The sequence below is a fragment of the Vollenhovia emeryi genome, unplaced genomic scaffold (genome assembly GCF_000949405.1).
Source record: "Vollenhovia emeryi isolate VEMERY1.0 unplaced genomic scaffold, V.emery_V1.0 DF939124.1, whole genome shotgun sequence".
In the NCBI taxonomy this organism is placed as follows: Eukaryota; Metazoa; Arthropoda; class Insecta; order Hymenoptera; family Formicidae; genus Vollenhovia; species Vollenhovia emeryi.
Genome location: NW_011967242.1, coordinates 1070808 through 1084814, shown reverse-complemented (window position 1 = coordinate 1084814; position 14007 = coordinate 1070808). Strand labels below are relative to the sequence as shown.

General features: G+C 39.6%; 1 protein-coding gene across 1 annotated transcript in view; it reads right to left on the bottom strand.

Annotated features, from left to right (window-relative positions):
* Positions 1-6419, bottom strand: part of LOC105569363 — a 33937-nt gene extending 27518 nt beyond the window's left edge. Inside the window, exon 1 of the mRNA XM_012025778.1 lies at positions 5878-6419. Coding sequence (XP_011881168.1) covers positions 5878-5915 — 38 coding nt within the window. The 5' untranslated portion in view covers positions 5916-6419. The remainder of the gene's footprint in view (positions 1-5877) is intronic.
* Between the last annotated feature and the right edge of the window lie 7588 nt (positions 6420-14007).

Genomic DNA, 14007 nt, shown 5'->3' with positions numbered 1-14007 from the left:
TATACGGTGCTATCTGCACAAGCGTAAAATTTTTACGGTCATCTATGTAAGATGATAAAAGAACTAATGTATGTATTATGTATATTCGCGGATAAATGCGAAAATATGGACTGCAGTAATATTTTGCTTCGTAATTTGTAATACGCAGCCGTATGGCCACGATAGTGAATTACATTTACAATATGGATTAAATATGTTAACAAGACGCGTATAGGAATGTGCAATATTTGCGCTATAAAATATTTTATGACCTTTCGACGAATACCCGATTCATTTTTTATCTTTTTTTTTTTAATACGCATCTCTTCTCCCGAAGCAACTCTTTGATACGAATGACAAACAAAAATGTTAAAAATAGAAATATTTACACCCACACATGTTAAATATCGAAAATACGCGGAGAGAATTTTCTCGTAAAATTTATCCTGAAGATCGTGTGATCGTGGAACAACATGGCACTTAAAAGAATTTGTACGTGTACATGATTTTGGTCAGCGGTTTAACTCTCGTATCTAACATTCGCCAGACGTTATCAAGTTATCAATAAACGGCCCGATCACGGCGTGGTCGCGTGCATTACGATCGAGAAGAGAAAACTTTGACCGGACTCTTTAGCGCTAACATGCGCATTGCTAATAACCGACTCCGGGCAACGATTAAATATTTCTGACAATACACGCCATACACTTGCACTCCTGACAAACACACGTGCGCTCGGGGCATTATTTGGTTTCGCCGATAGGAGAAGACTGCGCGGAGTGGCGGCGAAGCCGCGGCAATGGTGTCACGGGTAAAGTCACCGCTAATGCCAGACTTTCTACAGACGATGACCAAGACCGAAAGGCGGGACGTGCTTCGCGTAAAATTGTGCCGGCGGTTCTTTCCAAATTCACTCCTGCGAGTGCCACTTTACGCCTCGATGCGCGCGTGACGGCTTCCCTCGCCGATCGTTCCTCTCGCGTTCAATTTTTTTTTAACAGCCGTGAGAAAATTCTGAGCCTGAATAATAAAATTGCGAAACGTACAGATATGCGCATCTCGCGCGTATGTATACAACAATTCCTGCATTTCTTAATGTTTAATCGACTTTTTAATTTTTTTTACACAGCGCCTTGTCATTCTTTTACTTTAATCACCTTCAACTTCGTTTCGCATGGTAGGAGTCCCCTATTATGAGACAGGCTTCTAATACGAGACAGCGAGATTTCTGCTAAATTAATAGGCATCATCTGTTGGTTCCACCGTGAATTTATTGCCCTTGGAGCGAAATCTGTTTATTAAAGAATTCATTGTTGGATCATGTAATCGTTGCGAAAAAAGATTGTGATTGAATTTGGGTGTTGAAAACCTGCTATCTCATATTAGAAGCCTATCTCGTAATAGGGGACTTTCCTCTTGATATATTATTAAATATAACGATCAACTCCGAATCGATCGTACGGCCATTAGGAACAAAGTATAGTACAGTAAAAATGCAGGTAACATTGCATACGCATAAATAATAATATTGTAAAAAATTATTATACATATAATTTATATATAATAATTTATTAATATTAATAATATTTTTTATTAATATTACAAATTATTATGTACTTTATATAAAAAATATATAATAATTTTTTACATGCGTATATTAATTATATGTAAAATGAATATTATCAAAATTATTGATGCTGCATAATTAACACAGTACTACGTTTTACACGACGGTAAAATTATGGTTTCGCATGATTGTTTCCACATAAGTTGCGAAAGAACGATTTTGAAACCGCCAGATTGCTATTCGCTGTTGTCTGACCGTCGAGGACACGGATATCGTTAACGAATTATCTTAAAAGACATCCAGATGTTAAGCACGAAAAGTATACGATGGCTTATCCATACAGATTGTACAGATACCCAATCTCGCGCTCGTGCGAAACCAGTTGCATTTCAAGTTTCGTCCGGTTCCATATCGCTTCTCTCGCTCTCTGTCTAGATAAGTTAATGAAGTATATTTATTTTGAGGGTACACTTGACTTTGTTAATCCATTGAAGGTTCGAAATTCTGAAGCCGCACGGAGAGACTTTTCTATTAAAATTTACCTTGAAAATCATGTGATCGCGGGACAAGATGGCATTTTGAAGAACTTTGTGGGTCTAATGAAATTTTACCGTTCATTTTACTAGTGCAATGTATGCGAAGTATAATTACTAGTAAAATGTACGGTAAAATTTCGACAAACTCTCATAAATTATTAGAGTTTTTACTAGTAAAATACTCTCATAAATTATTATTTACTGGTAAAATTATTTACTAGTAAAGTCCTCTTTTATGAGATGGGATTTTAACATGGGATAGCAGGGTTTCTGTTAAATTAATAGGCAGTCGATTCCTCCATGAATTTACTGCCCTTGGAGCGAAATCTGTTTAGTGGAAAATTCATTGGTAGATCGCGTAGTCGGTGCGAAAAAAGATTTTTGATTGAATTTGGGCGAGTTTGGGCGATTGAAAACCTGCCATTCTTTCCTCTAATAAATTATTTAGTAGTAAAATGTATGATAAAATTCCAAACCATGTAATCGTAGGACAACCTGGCATTTCGAAGAATTTTATGAGTCTTTTCTTCTCTCTCACGTGTATACTAAATCTTGCAACAAGTCCAATAAGCACATGACGGTGTATTCAGTACCGGCCTTAGGGCGGGGCGCGGCTGGGCGGTCGCCCAGGGCGCCACATCTGTAGGGGCGCCGCTGCCTGGTTTCACCTAGTTTGAGAGAGATTCCCTAAAATATAAAAACAATATGGGGTTCGTCGTTCGATATTATTACCCTGTATTTTCTTTCACAAGAATTTCGAGCCCCTGAATTTGAATGGGCGCCACGATAATCTTGCTCAGGGCGCCAATGTTGTTAAAACCGGCACTGGGTGTATTAAACGTGTTCAAACGCAGTTAACATAAGAGTTGGAATAAAAGCGATAAATTACACCGCTCTTACACTACCTTGCGTTTACTATACCGTCATGTGTTTATTGGAATGTAACATTAATTCCCAGACAGCAAAAGGACGTTACTTGTTATTTTCGACGTTAGTTGACGATAAAACGAGAATATAGCGTCAGCTGTTTACCCAGGTTTACGTGCGGAAAAAAACGTGTAAGGTGCAGTGGGGTAAATCTGTACACGGGGCAAATCCGCACTAGGCCCTTATTTATTCGAATATACGTTGCATTGTACCAACTGTAAGGTAGAAATCTTCCTTTGGTTAGTATTCAATGATCAACATAGGTGGCCGCCATGTATTCTGTGATTCCCCCGTTTAACTCGTTCGAGAAAGTTCATGGTGTTTCCATAATAATTCCGCTTTTGCCCCATAATATGTTCGTTCCGGGTGGACTGTCATCCCGCGCTAGCCTGCTCGGGTTTTCCCCTTGTCTAGGAGAGATGCGTAATTTTCGAGAGAGCGGTTCACACGTCTTCCGACGGAAGATAAAATTTTTGATCCTGCGGGATTGCATCATCCAATAGGGATTGCATCATCCCGCGCGAGGCTCGGTAGTTGGGCCTCTGCATTGTGTGACACGTTAGGAGATTTATATCATCAACTGTAATCTCCACACTATTGCCTATTGGATAGCCATGGCCGTATCGGTTCGCTTAGTGCGACCAAGTGCCAAATAACCGGAGGAAGAAGAAGAAGAAGCCCCATAATATAAGGCATAAGATTCAATGATTTTTAAACAGGTAGGTGCAGTTTTGCCCCAGTTCCGGGGCAAGTCCGCCCTAGCAGCACTGTTTTTAATTTATTAAGAAAATCATAAGTTTCAGAAGTTTTTTTAATCCAAATTAATGCAACTTAAAGAATAAACCATGCGCTAAATAAAAACACTAAGATTATTAGGTTTTAGTGGAATAGATAGAAAATACATCAGTTTAAAGTAAACTTTACAATTTCTGGGTCGGTTTTACCCCACTCCACCTTATATATAGTGAAATAATCATTCGTCTCGAACTTTTCCAGTCTTTTCCGCAGGCGTTCAACGTTCGGAGATGCCGAAATGTGCAGCCCAAGGGGGTAACCCACTTCGTGTAATCGTGAGAGAGTGTTTCCGAAATCATTATGGCATCCTTACGGAATCCCCGTGTAATCGTTTTGTCTCAATTTTTCAAGTTTCTTCACTCGTTAGACAATAAACATTAAATTTTAACATTTTCCAGCTCGTTTTTATTTTCCAAAAGATTCACTTCTCTTAGTGAATATCCAAATATATATCATAGTTCACACCTAGCATGTATTCTTTTCATAATAAGACTGAAGTAGTTGCTGTTGGAATAACAGCGAGTTGAAACGCCGATACACCTTTGCGCGCAATTTTGGGACAATAAACAGTAAATGCACAGTTGAAAAATTTGTGTTAAATTGACCAGATATCACATGTCCCAAACGGTCCACACAAATTTTGGTGATAATTTAACATATGGATATGTTAAATGATCACACTAATACTCTGTTAATATTTTAACACAAAATAAATGCAAATCTCAAAATAATTTGAAATCAATTTTGTGTAAAATTAACATATTTTTAATGAATTTTAAATAATGTAAGTTTTACATTTTACATATGTAATAAGTCAAATGACGATTCGAAATCACTTATGTTGTATAGAACAAAGTCAACATTTTATTCTGTAAATTTTAACAGATAAATCTTGTTTAACAGATAAAACTAATAATATAGAACATATGTGTTTTGTATAAGATTCAAAAATAAGCACACATTGTGTTGTTTTAATATTTCTTTTCACTTATTTTAATAATTTTGCATTCGTGGTCAATTGACACAAGAGCAATATGTTAAATTAACACATGAATGTGTTAAACGTTTAACGCAAAAACTTTAACCGGTATTTCTTTTAACAAGAAAACACAAATTTCCCAACTGTGTACAAATGCAAAATTACTTTTCGTCAAGACCGCGGTCAGACTAGGGGGAAAAGCGAGAAGCAGGGAAACGCGTGACCGAAATCTAGCAGCTCTTTGAGGTTAACGACGTGACATATTTTTCAACGTGCATATAGGAAAATTCATTTGCAATTAGACGAGGTTGTTTGTGGCCGGATGAAATCGTATCAAGTGAAATGAAATCGTGTAATCGGCGGGACAACGTTTTAGCTAGCGGCTACCCCCTGGGTGCAGCCGCAACGCGGACGCGGCGCGTTCGGCCGGGAAACGCCTAAACCGGAACCGGAAAATCATTAACAACGCCGAGCGTGTGGTTACACGGTTACGGGCTCTATCTCGCGCGAGCCGCGCTTTCAGCATTCGTCACATTTTGCAACCCGCGCGGCCGCTATCTCGCGCAAAAGGGGAAGGCCCGCGCGTTCCTCGCGAGCTCTCGCGATAGCGCGCCTCGTCGCGGCGTAAACGAGCCCGGCAACTAGGAAACTACCTGACGTGCAAAAAGGAGGCATCCGCGGAAGCGTTGCGCAAGGGAAGCACGCCGTGACGCGGGCACGTTCTCGGCGAGAAAGAAAGACAGAAAAAAAGAGCGCAACGCGCGCGCGTTCTCCAAGTGGAGCACACACACGCGCGCGCGCGCACAAAAACATCTCGCGAACGGTCGGCACGCGAGGCCCCCGCTCGAAGCGGCTTCTCGCTACGCGCCGGATCCGTCGTGCCACCGAAGCGTTTCGTCAAGGCCCGCCATACGCGGCGCCCGGGATTCTGTCGCAAACGTTCAAGCGCGATTTCGTTCGGCTCGCCCGACCATGTTGCTGAAAAAGGTTAGGCCAATCGGCCGCGCGTACCCGACGACCCGTGCGAAAACAAATTCCCGACCCGGCTGGCCGCGGACGCGCGTGTAAAAGCGGGGAAACCCCGGGACACATACCTAGCAGGATCAACGTTCGGCATGTCCCCGTAGTTCATCCTGACTCGACGTCGGAGCGGCAGTCTGCTCTGCGGGTGCACGCGTACCTGGCTGTCACCGGAGTAAGAGGGAGAGAGACAGCCGCGTGCGAGAGAGCCGGGAGAGAGAGGCGGAGAAGCGAAACGGTGCGTTGCCGTTGTCGTATTTTCGCCTCGAGGGACGACGCGAGGGTGACGAGGTTGACGATTGCCGCCTTCGGTCAGCGCCGCACGAAGCTCGACGGGCGGTGGAGCGCGCTTATACGGAGCATCGCCGTTCGGAACTGGCAGCAACTGCAGCGGCAGCGGCGCGTACCTCTCGCCCCTCCCACTACTCCTCCTTCTCACTCTCTTTCATCAGCCGAGCGTGATCGCGTTCCGCTCCGTCCCGCGGCTCCGAAGTCCGACGAACTCCGAAACCAGGCCCGTCGCGCCGCACGCGTGTACTCCGCGCGTCAACGAGATGCACACGACACGCGCCGCTCCGACTCGCCCCGGCTCACGAGATCACGCAACCAAGCGGCGACGATCGCGCGCCCCGCGCGAGAGACCAGCTGGCCGCGCCGCCCCACCAGCGCGCCCGTGTCGGACCACAATCCGCGAACGCGATTGGCCGCCGCGGACCACGCGAGCACCTCGTTTCCTCTCCGTCGGCATCGACGTCTTCTTCTCCCCTTTTTCCAAGTACAGCCCGACTCACGCCGCGCGCTATTATCAGCGCGGCAGCCACCGGCGAGCGGATTCGCCCGCTGGACCGACGGGGACGGCACCGAGTGTAATTGATATATTGCTATTATTCGCGCCGGACCGTTATCGACGCGAAGCGGCGCCGATTAGCGGAGTTAACGATCGGTATATCGGCACGGTATGTCCCGCACATACCCAGATAGCACAAGCCATGCTCCTATCCGACAGCTTAAGGATATTCTTCGAGAATATTTGGAATATTCCGTAGCTCATTCTTATGTATTTGTCTCGTGTTCGTGAAACATTCGACTGGCACCGCTATCAATCTTTTTCGAATGCGAATGGAACAATCGATCGAATGTAGCGCGTCGGTTGTAAATTTAGGGTGACCAACCGTCCCGAATTTTTCGGGACATCCCGATTTTCGAACCTCTTTAGAGCTGTCTCGAGAGAACCTTAGGCGGGACGCCATTTGTCCCGATTTTTTACATAATGTAAGATAAATAATATAAAATATAATAATACGTCATATATTCTTTAACTAAAATTCATTATAACCTTTATACTTTATGTTCCTGCTTTTATGTTCCGTTGATGATTGTTCTTTCATTTTATTTTAAGAATTTTATTATAGTCTAATTTAGATTAATGATTATTTATATTTGAAAAATAGTAAAAGACTATGTTCTGTTGAATGTTCGATGTTGACTTAATAATGAAGAAACATTTGCCTTATCTACGTGTATGTAATTTATTCAACATACCTATTTAAAAAAATAATATATGTCAAGCTGTATCAAAAATAAATATGTCAAGATATATCATATATGAATAATAAACAAGAAGGGACATGTACACGCATATTACAAGGTAATCTGATATACTAATAATAGTCCCGATTTTTTTGGTTCTGTCCCGATTTTCGGAAACTGATGTCCCGAAATTAAATGTTTAAGAGTTGGTCACCCTAGTTGTAATATACGGTAGGATCGCAGGTTTCCTTTTGCGCAAGATAAGTGTATTACACAATAAACAATGTGCGATACATACGCGAGTCGAAATTTCGGTACCATTTGGACACTTTCAAGGACAATTTACACCTACTGATCTACACACCTACGTAGACCAGCAATAACCTACTTTGATGGCATTATTTTTTTTTACTCCTCTCTTGAATCTTTAATTCGAAAAATTTACTTTAGCCTCTACTTAAAAGGACCTGCTTTAATGCTAAATTGGCAAACGTAGAAATTTCCGACACCGTCGATTTTAAAGTAGGAGTGAATTTTGCACTTGCAGTTCGACCTCTTTCGTACTGTCTTGGGTTCTACTATACAGGGTGTCTCATTTTTAATGATCCACGCAAATATCTCCAAAAATATGAGAGGTACGGAAAAACGTTTCGAACAAAAGTTGTTTGGTTCGAAGGGGGACATGAGGTGGTGCCGTTGACTTGACCTTGGATAGTCATTCGAGGGTCACGTGAAGGTCACCTTCAATTTTTCTCACGGAACCCCCTATTGTTTATTATACTATCTTATTTTACTAATTAATATGAACAACTTTTGTCCGAAACATTTTTTGATTTGCCTAGAACTTTTTGAGATATTCAAGAGAAAATTTATAACTGTTTCAATGTTTGGCTTATGATATCTCGATAACTGTTTGTCGGAGGGAAAAGTTGCGTAGGACTTTTTTTTACTTGATTTGATCTCAGGAATATGCTGTTGCAATAGTGCTCCAATTATGGAAAATTTTTGTGTATTGTAATATACATAAAATTTACATACTTTTTCTTATTTTAAAAGATGATACAAATTTTATTCTTTAATATAAAATTGTACTTCTATCCGTCGGTCATCTTACTGTTCCCTTTTACTTAATACGGAATTGTGTTCCTTCTATTGTTCGAAAACCTGTGTGCACCGTGAAAAAGCCTCCCGCGTTTTTCCCATGTAACGAGAAGCTCGCATTCTTTTCCCCGCTTTTGTTCTGCTCTCTTCCCCGCGTTTCAATGATTTTTCCAACAATGAAACAACGCGGACTGCTAAAGCGGTTTGTTACATTGAAACGCGTGATTGGCTACTAAATTCATCCGCGCTTACTAGTTGATATTAGATACATCCATAGCTGCGTTCGGCATTGCAAATCCAGGCGTTGGAATGCTCTCCCTCCTTTTCTATCTCATTCTCTTCTCTCGCTCACTCGAATGCAAAAGAGTCGACATTTTGGTACTATTTTAACACTTTTAAGGATAATTTATACCCACTTAGCTGATCTATACATAACGCAGTTTTCTTACAGGTGGAGTTCTTATCGTCAGTGAATTCACATATTCAAATCGATAAACGATTTGTAAATATATTAAAAAATGCTACAATTTGGCATTTGTAGATGCTACATTTAGCATTCAATCCCTCCTTCCCCGTACTGTAATTTAATTTTGTTGCGAAAAATATTACCTCAGCCAGGATTCGAATCTGAGACCTACCTCAATCCGTGACGGTTGGTCGTCACAAGAATTTTAACCTGAGCCTCTTGATAAAAAATCCTAGATAGCATACATGTCTAAAAGACATATCTTTAAGACGGTTGCATTAAGTAGTCTTTTAGATATGTACGTCTAAAAGTTGTCTTAAATATGACGTCCTTTTGATATGCATTGCTATCTGAGGAGAATCCTGAAAGAATTTTCTTTTTACATTCCTTTCAATATCTGTTCTAAAAAGATTCTTAAGGATTTGGAAGGAATTCGTCAATTTTGGACTCTTTTTCCCGAAACAATATATGAAATCTTTTTATACTCCATAAGAAGCTTCGAAAAGAAATTGTTCTGAAGTTCATTTTAAACAGATTACTCCCTAAAGAGATTCCTAAAAGCAATCCGTTTCACTCATGATGTTTTGTTCGCCAAACGTTAAATAAGACTAAACGGTGTTTCATCCCAGGTAGCACACACACAGTTCTATGAATGTTCTTCTGGAGTGCAAATATTCTTAATTTCAGAATATTCCAATCGAATATTCTATAAATATATATATAGATTGTTACAATTATAACTCGTATATTCAAAACAGAGAAGAACGTTTTTAGAATATTCATCGAGTTTATGTATTGCACATTGTTTACTGCGTAATACATTTATCTTATGCAAAAGGCAGTGAAACCTGTGACCATACCATGGGTTTATTTTCTGCTCCTGCACTGGTGAACTAGTGCAGTAAGAGAAGAAAACATACTTGTCTTACTCTAATTTATTGCACTAGTTCACCAGTGTAGTAGCAGAAAACAAACCTCATATATATGTATATGTATATAACCGACATGCTATATTCGATAGATTATTCTATTCACATTCGAAAAAGATTTATTGTGGTGCCAGTCAAATGTTCCGCGAACGTAAGATAAATATATAAGAATGACCAATGTGGAATATTCCAAATATTCTTGAAGAATATTCTTAAAATGTTCACAGGAGTGTCTTGTGCTATCTGGGTATAGCGATAGAATAATATAAATGCTTCCAAATGTTTGTAGCGTAGAATATCTCAGCAAAATGACAATGAGCTGTACTTACGTTGCAACGAATGTCCTATATGGGCGAATTGGCTCACCAATGTTCTCTGCCGGCCGCTGTAAATATAGCGCGACTCGTGCTTTACGGACGCCTTATCGAACGCGATTAGCTGGTTTTGTTACGAAGTACGAAAACGTTTCCACATAGCGCAGAACGCTTTAACGATCTCGCAGTAAGACTGCCCAAGCGATACAAATTTATGTCCAAAATACATTTAAAAATAACTTCAGTGTTTTCCTGACCATATCTGGTATTTTTAATAATAAAAAAAATTTATTGCGGAAAATATTACCTCGACCGCGGTTTGAACCTGGACTTCCCTACAATCTAGGCGGGCGTCTCACCAATTCGACCACTGAGGCATGTTTAAACAACGCAAAGTTTAAAAACGTTTAAAAATCGTCCTAGTAGCACAGTGCATTGGCTAAACATTGGTCCAATGTTGGTTATATTAGAAATGCGTTGGCCGATATTCAACGTAATAATATTGGCCACGAAATAAATGTAAATATTGCACGATAATAATTATGCAATATTAGATTTATATTGCAAGTGCATTGGCCAATATTTCACAATGTAATATGAATGTTGGCCTAATATTGATACAATATTGTATTAATATCAGACCAATAGAGTTACATTGACATATTGGCTAAATAAGAGAAGACGTCCATCTTACAGTATTGGACCAATATTGGCTACATTTACATTATTTCCCAATGTCGCGTTATCTTGTGCTACTAGGGCAATTTTGAACGTGTAAGTTGAAAACATGGCCGTTTAAAATTTAACATCTTTTTTAACCATTAAAAACGTATATCATACGTATTTTTATATTCCGTGTATCATGAAAATGTATCGGTTGAACATTTTTTTTAAACAATTATTAAATGTAAATGGTCTGCTTAGGTGGGACAGTCTGTTGCTGCACTATTGCTGGTTTTTCTGTACTGTACGAGTCACGCGAGACCATATTCTAACAAGCCGCTTATACAATCGATCGTCGGCAATACTTATAATTAGCAATAGTAATTTTAGAGACGAATCTGACATTGATTGATTCGACGATACAACAGTGCGCACCTCATTGAATCTCCTTTTACATAGATATTCCGTCATTGCGCGTTTCCTATCTGCAGAATGACGTTTGCAAATGAAATTTGACTTTTCTTACTTCAGTCTTTTTATAAACAACACGCGAGATGTATGCGTGCAAATAAAAAAAAAGTGAAAACTTAAACGATATCTGCCTAATATCAGCAAAATGATAAAATTAGTTTGCACAATAAAAACAGCAAGTGAGCTGTGAAAATTAATGGAACGATCGATATGCCTACACGTGCATGTATAATTATGACTCTTTAAGAGCGCAAGCTCGATTTGCTTTAATCGCTCGACACTATCGTGACTTCGATATTTTCGTGATGAAACTTTTGACTCTAATTAACCCCTTCGGGGAGGGGGGGATACGCAGTTGAAATGATTTATTTAATATTTTGCGTCGTACGACCGCATTCACGGGTAATGTCTCGGTTACATAAGTGTATGCACGAAAAATCTTCATTCGTCGCCAAAAAGCATCGGGATAAAACTTTTAAACTATACTAAATTTTGAGACACCCGCCGAGAGTGTAGAGAGGTCCAGGTTCGAACCCTGGCTGAGGTAATATTTTTCGCAATAAACTTCTCGCCAGATATGGTCGAATAATATTATCTTTTTCGATATTAAAAAAGTTTTTCCACAAGAAACTATTTAAAAGAACAACTAAAATGAGTAAGTGCACGTAATTGTGTAATTATGACTCTTTAAGAGCGCAAGTTCGATTTGCTTTAATCGCTCGACACTATCGTGACTTCGATATTTTCGTGAAGAAACTTTTGACTCTAATTAACCCCTTCGGAGGGGGGGGGGGATACGCAGCAACCTGTCACAAGGACATTGTCATTACACGTAATTAGTCCACTATTAAAAAACTTAAAGTAATTAACATAATTATTTTAATTTTTTTAATACCTGTAATGTATGAGAAAACTGTACTCTTATCAAATATAATGCACCGAAGGCCTTCATTTAGCGGAAAAATACATAGTGAGAAGACTTTGAAACTGTTCTAAATTGTTCTGAAAAAAAAATGGAGGACAATTTAAAACGCTAATAAGAGAATACGAACTGTAATACGGACGTAAACTTGTAGAAAACTCCCATAAAGTTTAAGTCAAAACGTCATGTTGCCCCACGATTGCACGATTTTCAAGCTATATTTTAAGAGGAAATTCTCTCCGTGTACATGCAGCTTCTTTTGCTTCGTGGCGATTAACGTGGTAAAATTCCGATCGTTTTTTTTCCCCACTGTCTTCCTGTATCTTCCTCTCACGTGAAGGAGGAATGATCATTGATTTCCACTTCAGAAGATCGTGGTCATTACGTTGAGGAAGGTCGATGGTCACGCCGGATAGGAATATTACTCCGCTCGTCTTCCGTAATATTTTTTTCAAGCTGTTGGAAGTTCCCGCGTTTGACGTTTCCGCATTCGCGATATTAATGATTTGATCAATTAATTTGACGCGAAGGTCGCCCTGTAAGTGTGCGTCAAGGTCGCAACCTTCAGTGGGCTGAAGTGCACTTGCAGTGAAGTGGACGCAAAATTTCTTTGCAGCCTTTCTAATTTTTTCTTTACTTCTTTTTTTAGAAAGATTTCGATAAATTAATTTATCAGCCGTCCGATTCCATTCTTCTCCTTATTTCCATTCGCGCGTAAGAGAACGTGTAAACGCGCGTTCCTTATCACCGTAATAAAGATTGGCTATGGATAAAACAGTTCCAGAAGTCGACAAGTATACCGATTTGCATATTTATAAACCAGTCGTTTTGCGATACCGCAAAAATACTACGCAAGCAGAGATGCAAAACACGATGACAACAATTAAGTATACCATCCAAAATGTATTATTTCTCATTAATAGTTGATTATACTCAATATATCAGCTGTATGGTAATATAGAGTTAAAGTAAATGACGTAGAAGTGTCGCGTACGTACGCAATAAAAAAAACTACAAACACACACACACACACACACATTTACACACATTCTCTAAGGCTGATCTATATATATTTTTTAATAATATTTCTCTTTCCTTTCTCACCACATCTTTTGCTTTCTGTAAACCCCTAGCTGTGTGTTTGTTAGTTTTAAAAGGAGGAAGTGTGATATAATGCAGCCAAGAATACTGGCATTCTCTTTTTGGAACACGTTCGTATGTGTAGGTGCAGCTACTTGGCGTCCGTTACCAGCGTATCACATGTACGATGCGTGAAACACTTTAAATTGCAATAATCTGACGAGCGCTGGAAAAGCACAGATTTTAGTACATTACATCCCAGACAGTATGAAAAAAAAATTGTTTAACTGAATTATGGAATGAGTTCTTTTTCCATCTCGTTTCTGTTTTAAAGGCATTCTTAAGAGTTCAAAAAGCTTTTCCCGAGCCGAAATTTTGGCCCTACGTTGAACCTTTAATTCTATTATATGGTAGGTCTTGAGACAGTGAAAGAGATCGAACTACAAGTACAAAATTTACTCCTACTTTAAAACCGATGGTGTCGGAAATTTCTACTTTTACCAATTTAGCATTAAAGTAGGTCCTTTTAAGTAGGAGCTAAAGTAAATTTTTTAAATTAAAGATTTAAGGGAGGCGTAAAAAATATAATGCCATCAAAGTAGGTTATTACTAATCTATGTAGGTGTATAGATCAGCTAAGTAGGTGTAAATTATCCTTAAACGTGTCAAAATAGTACCAAAATTTCGACTCGGGTTATTGTACCAATTCTCTCAGAGCTCTTTTTCTG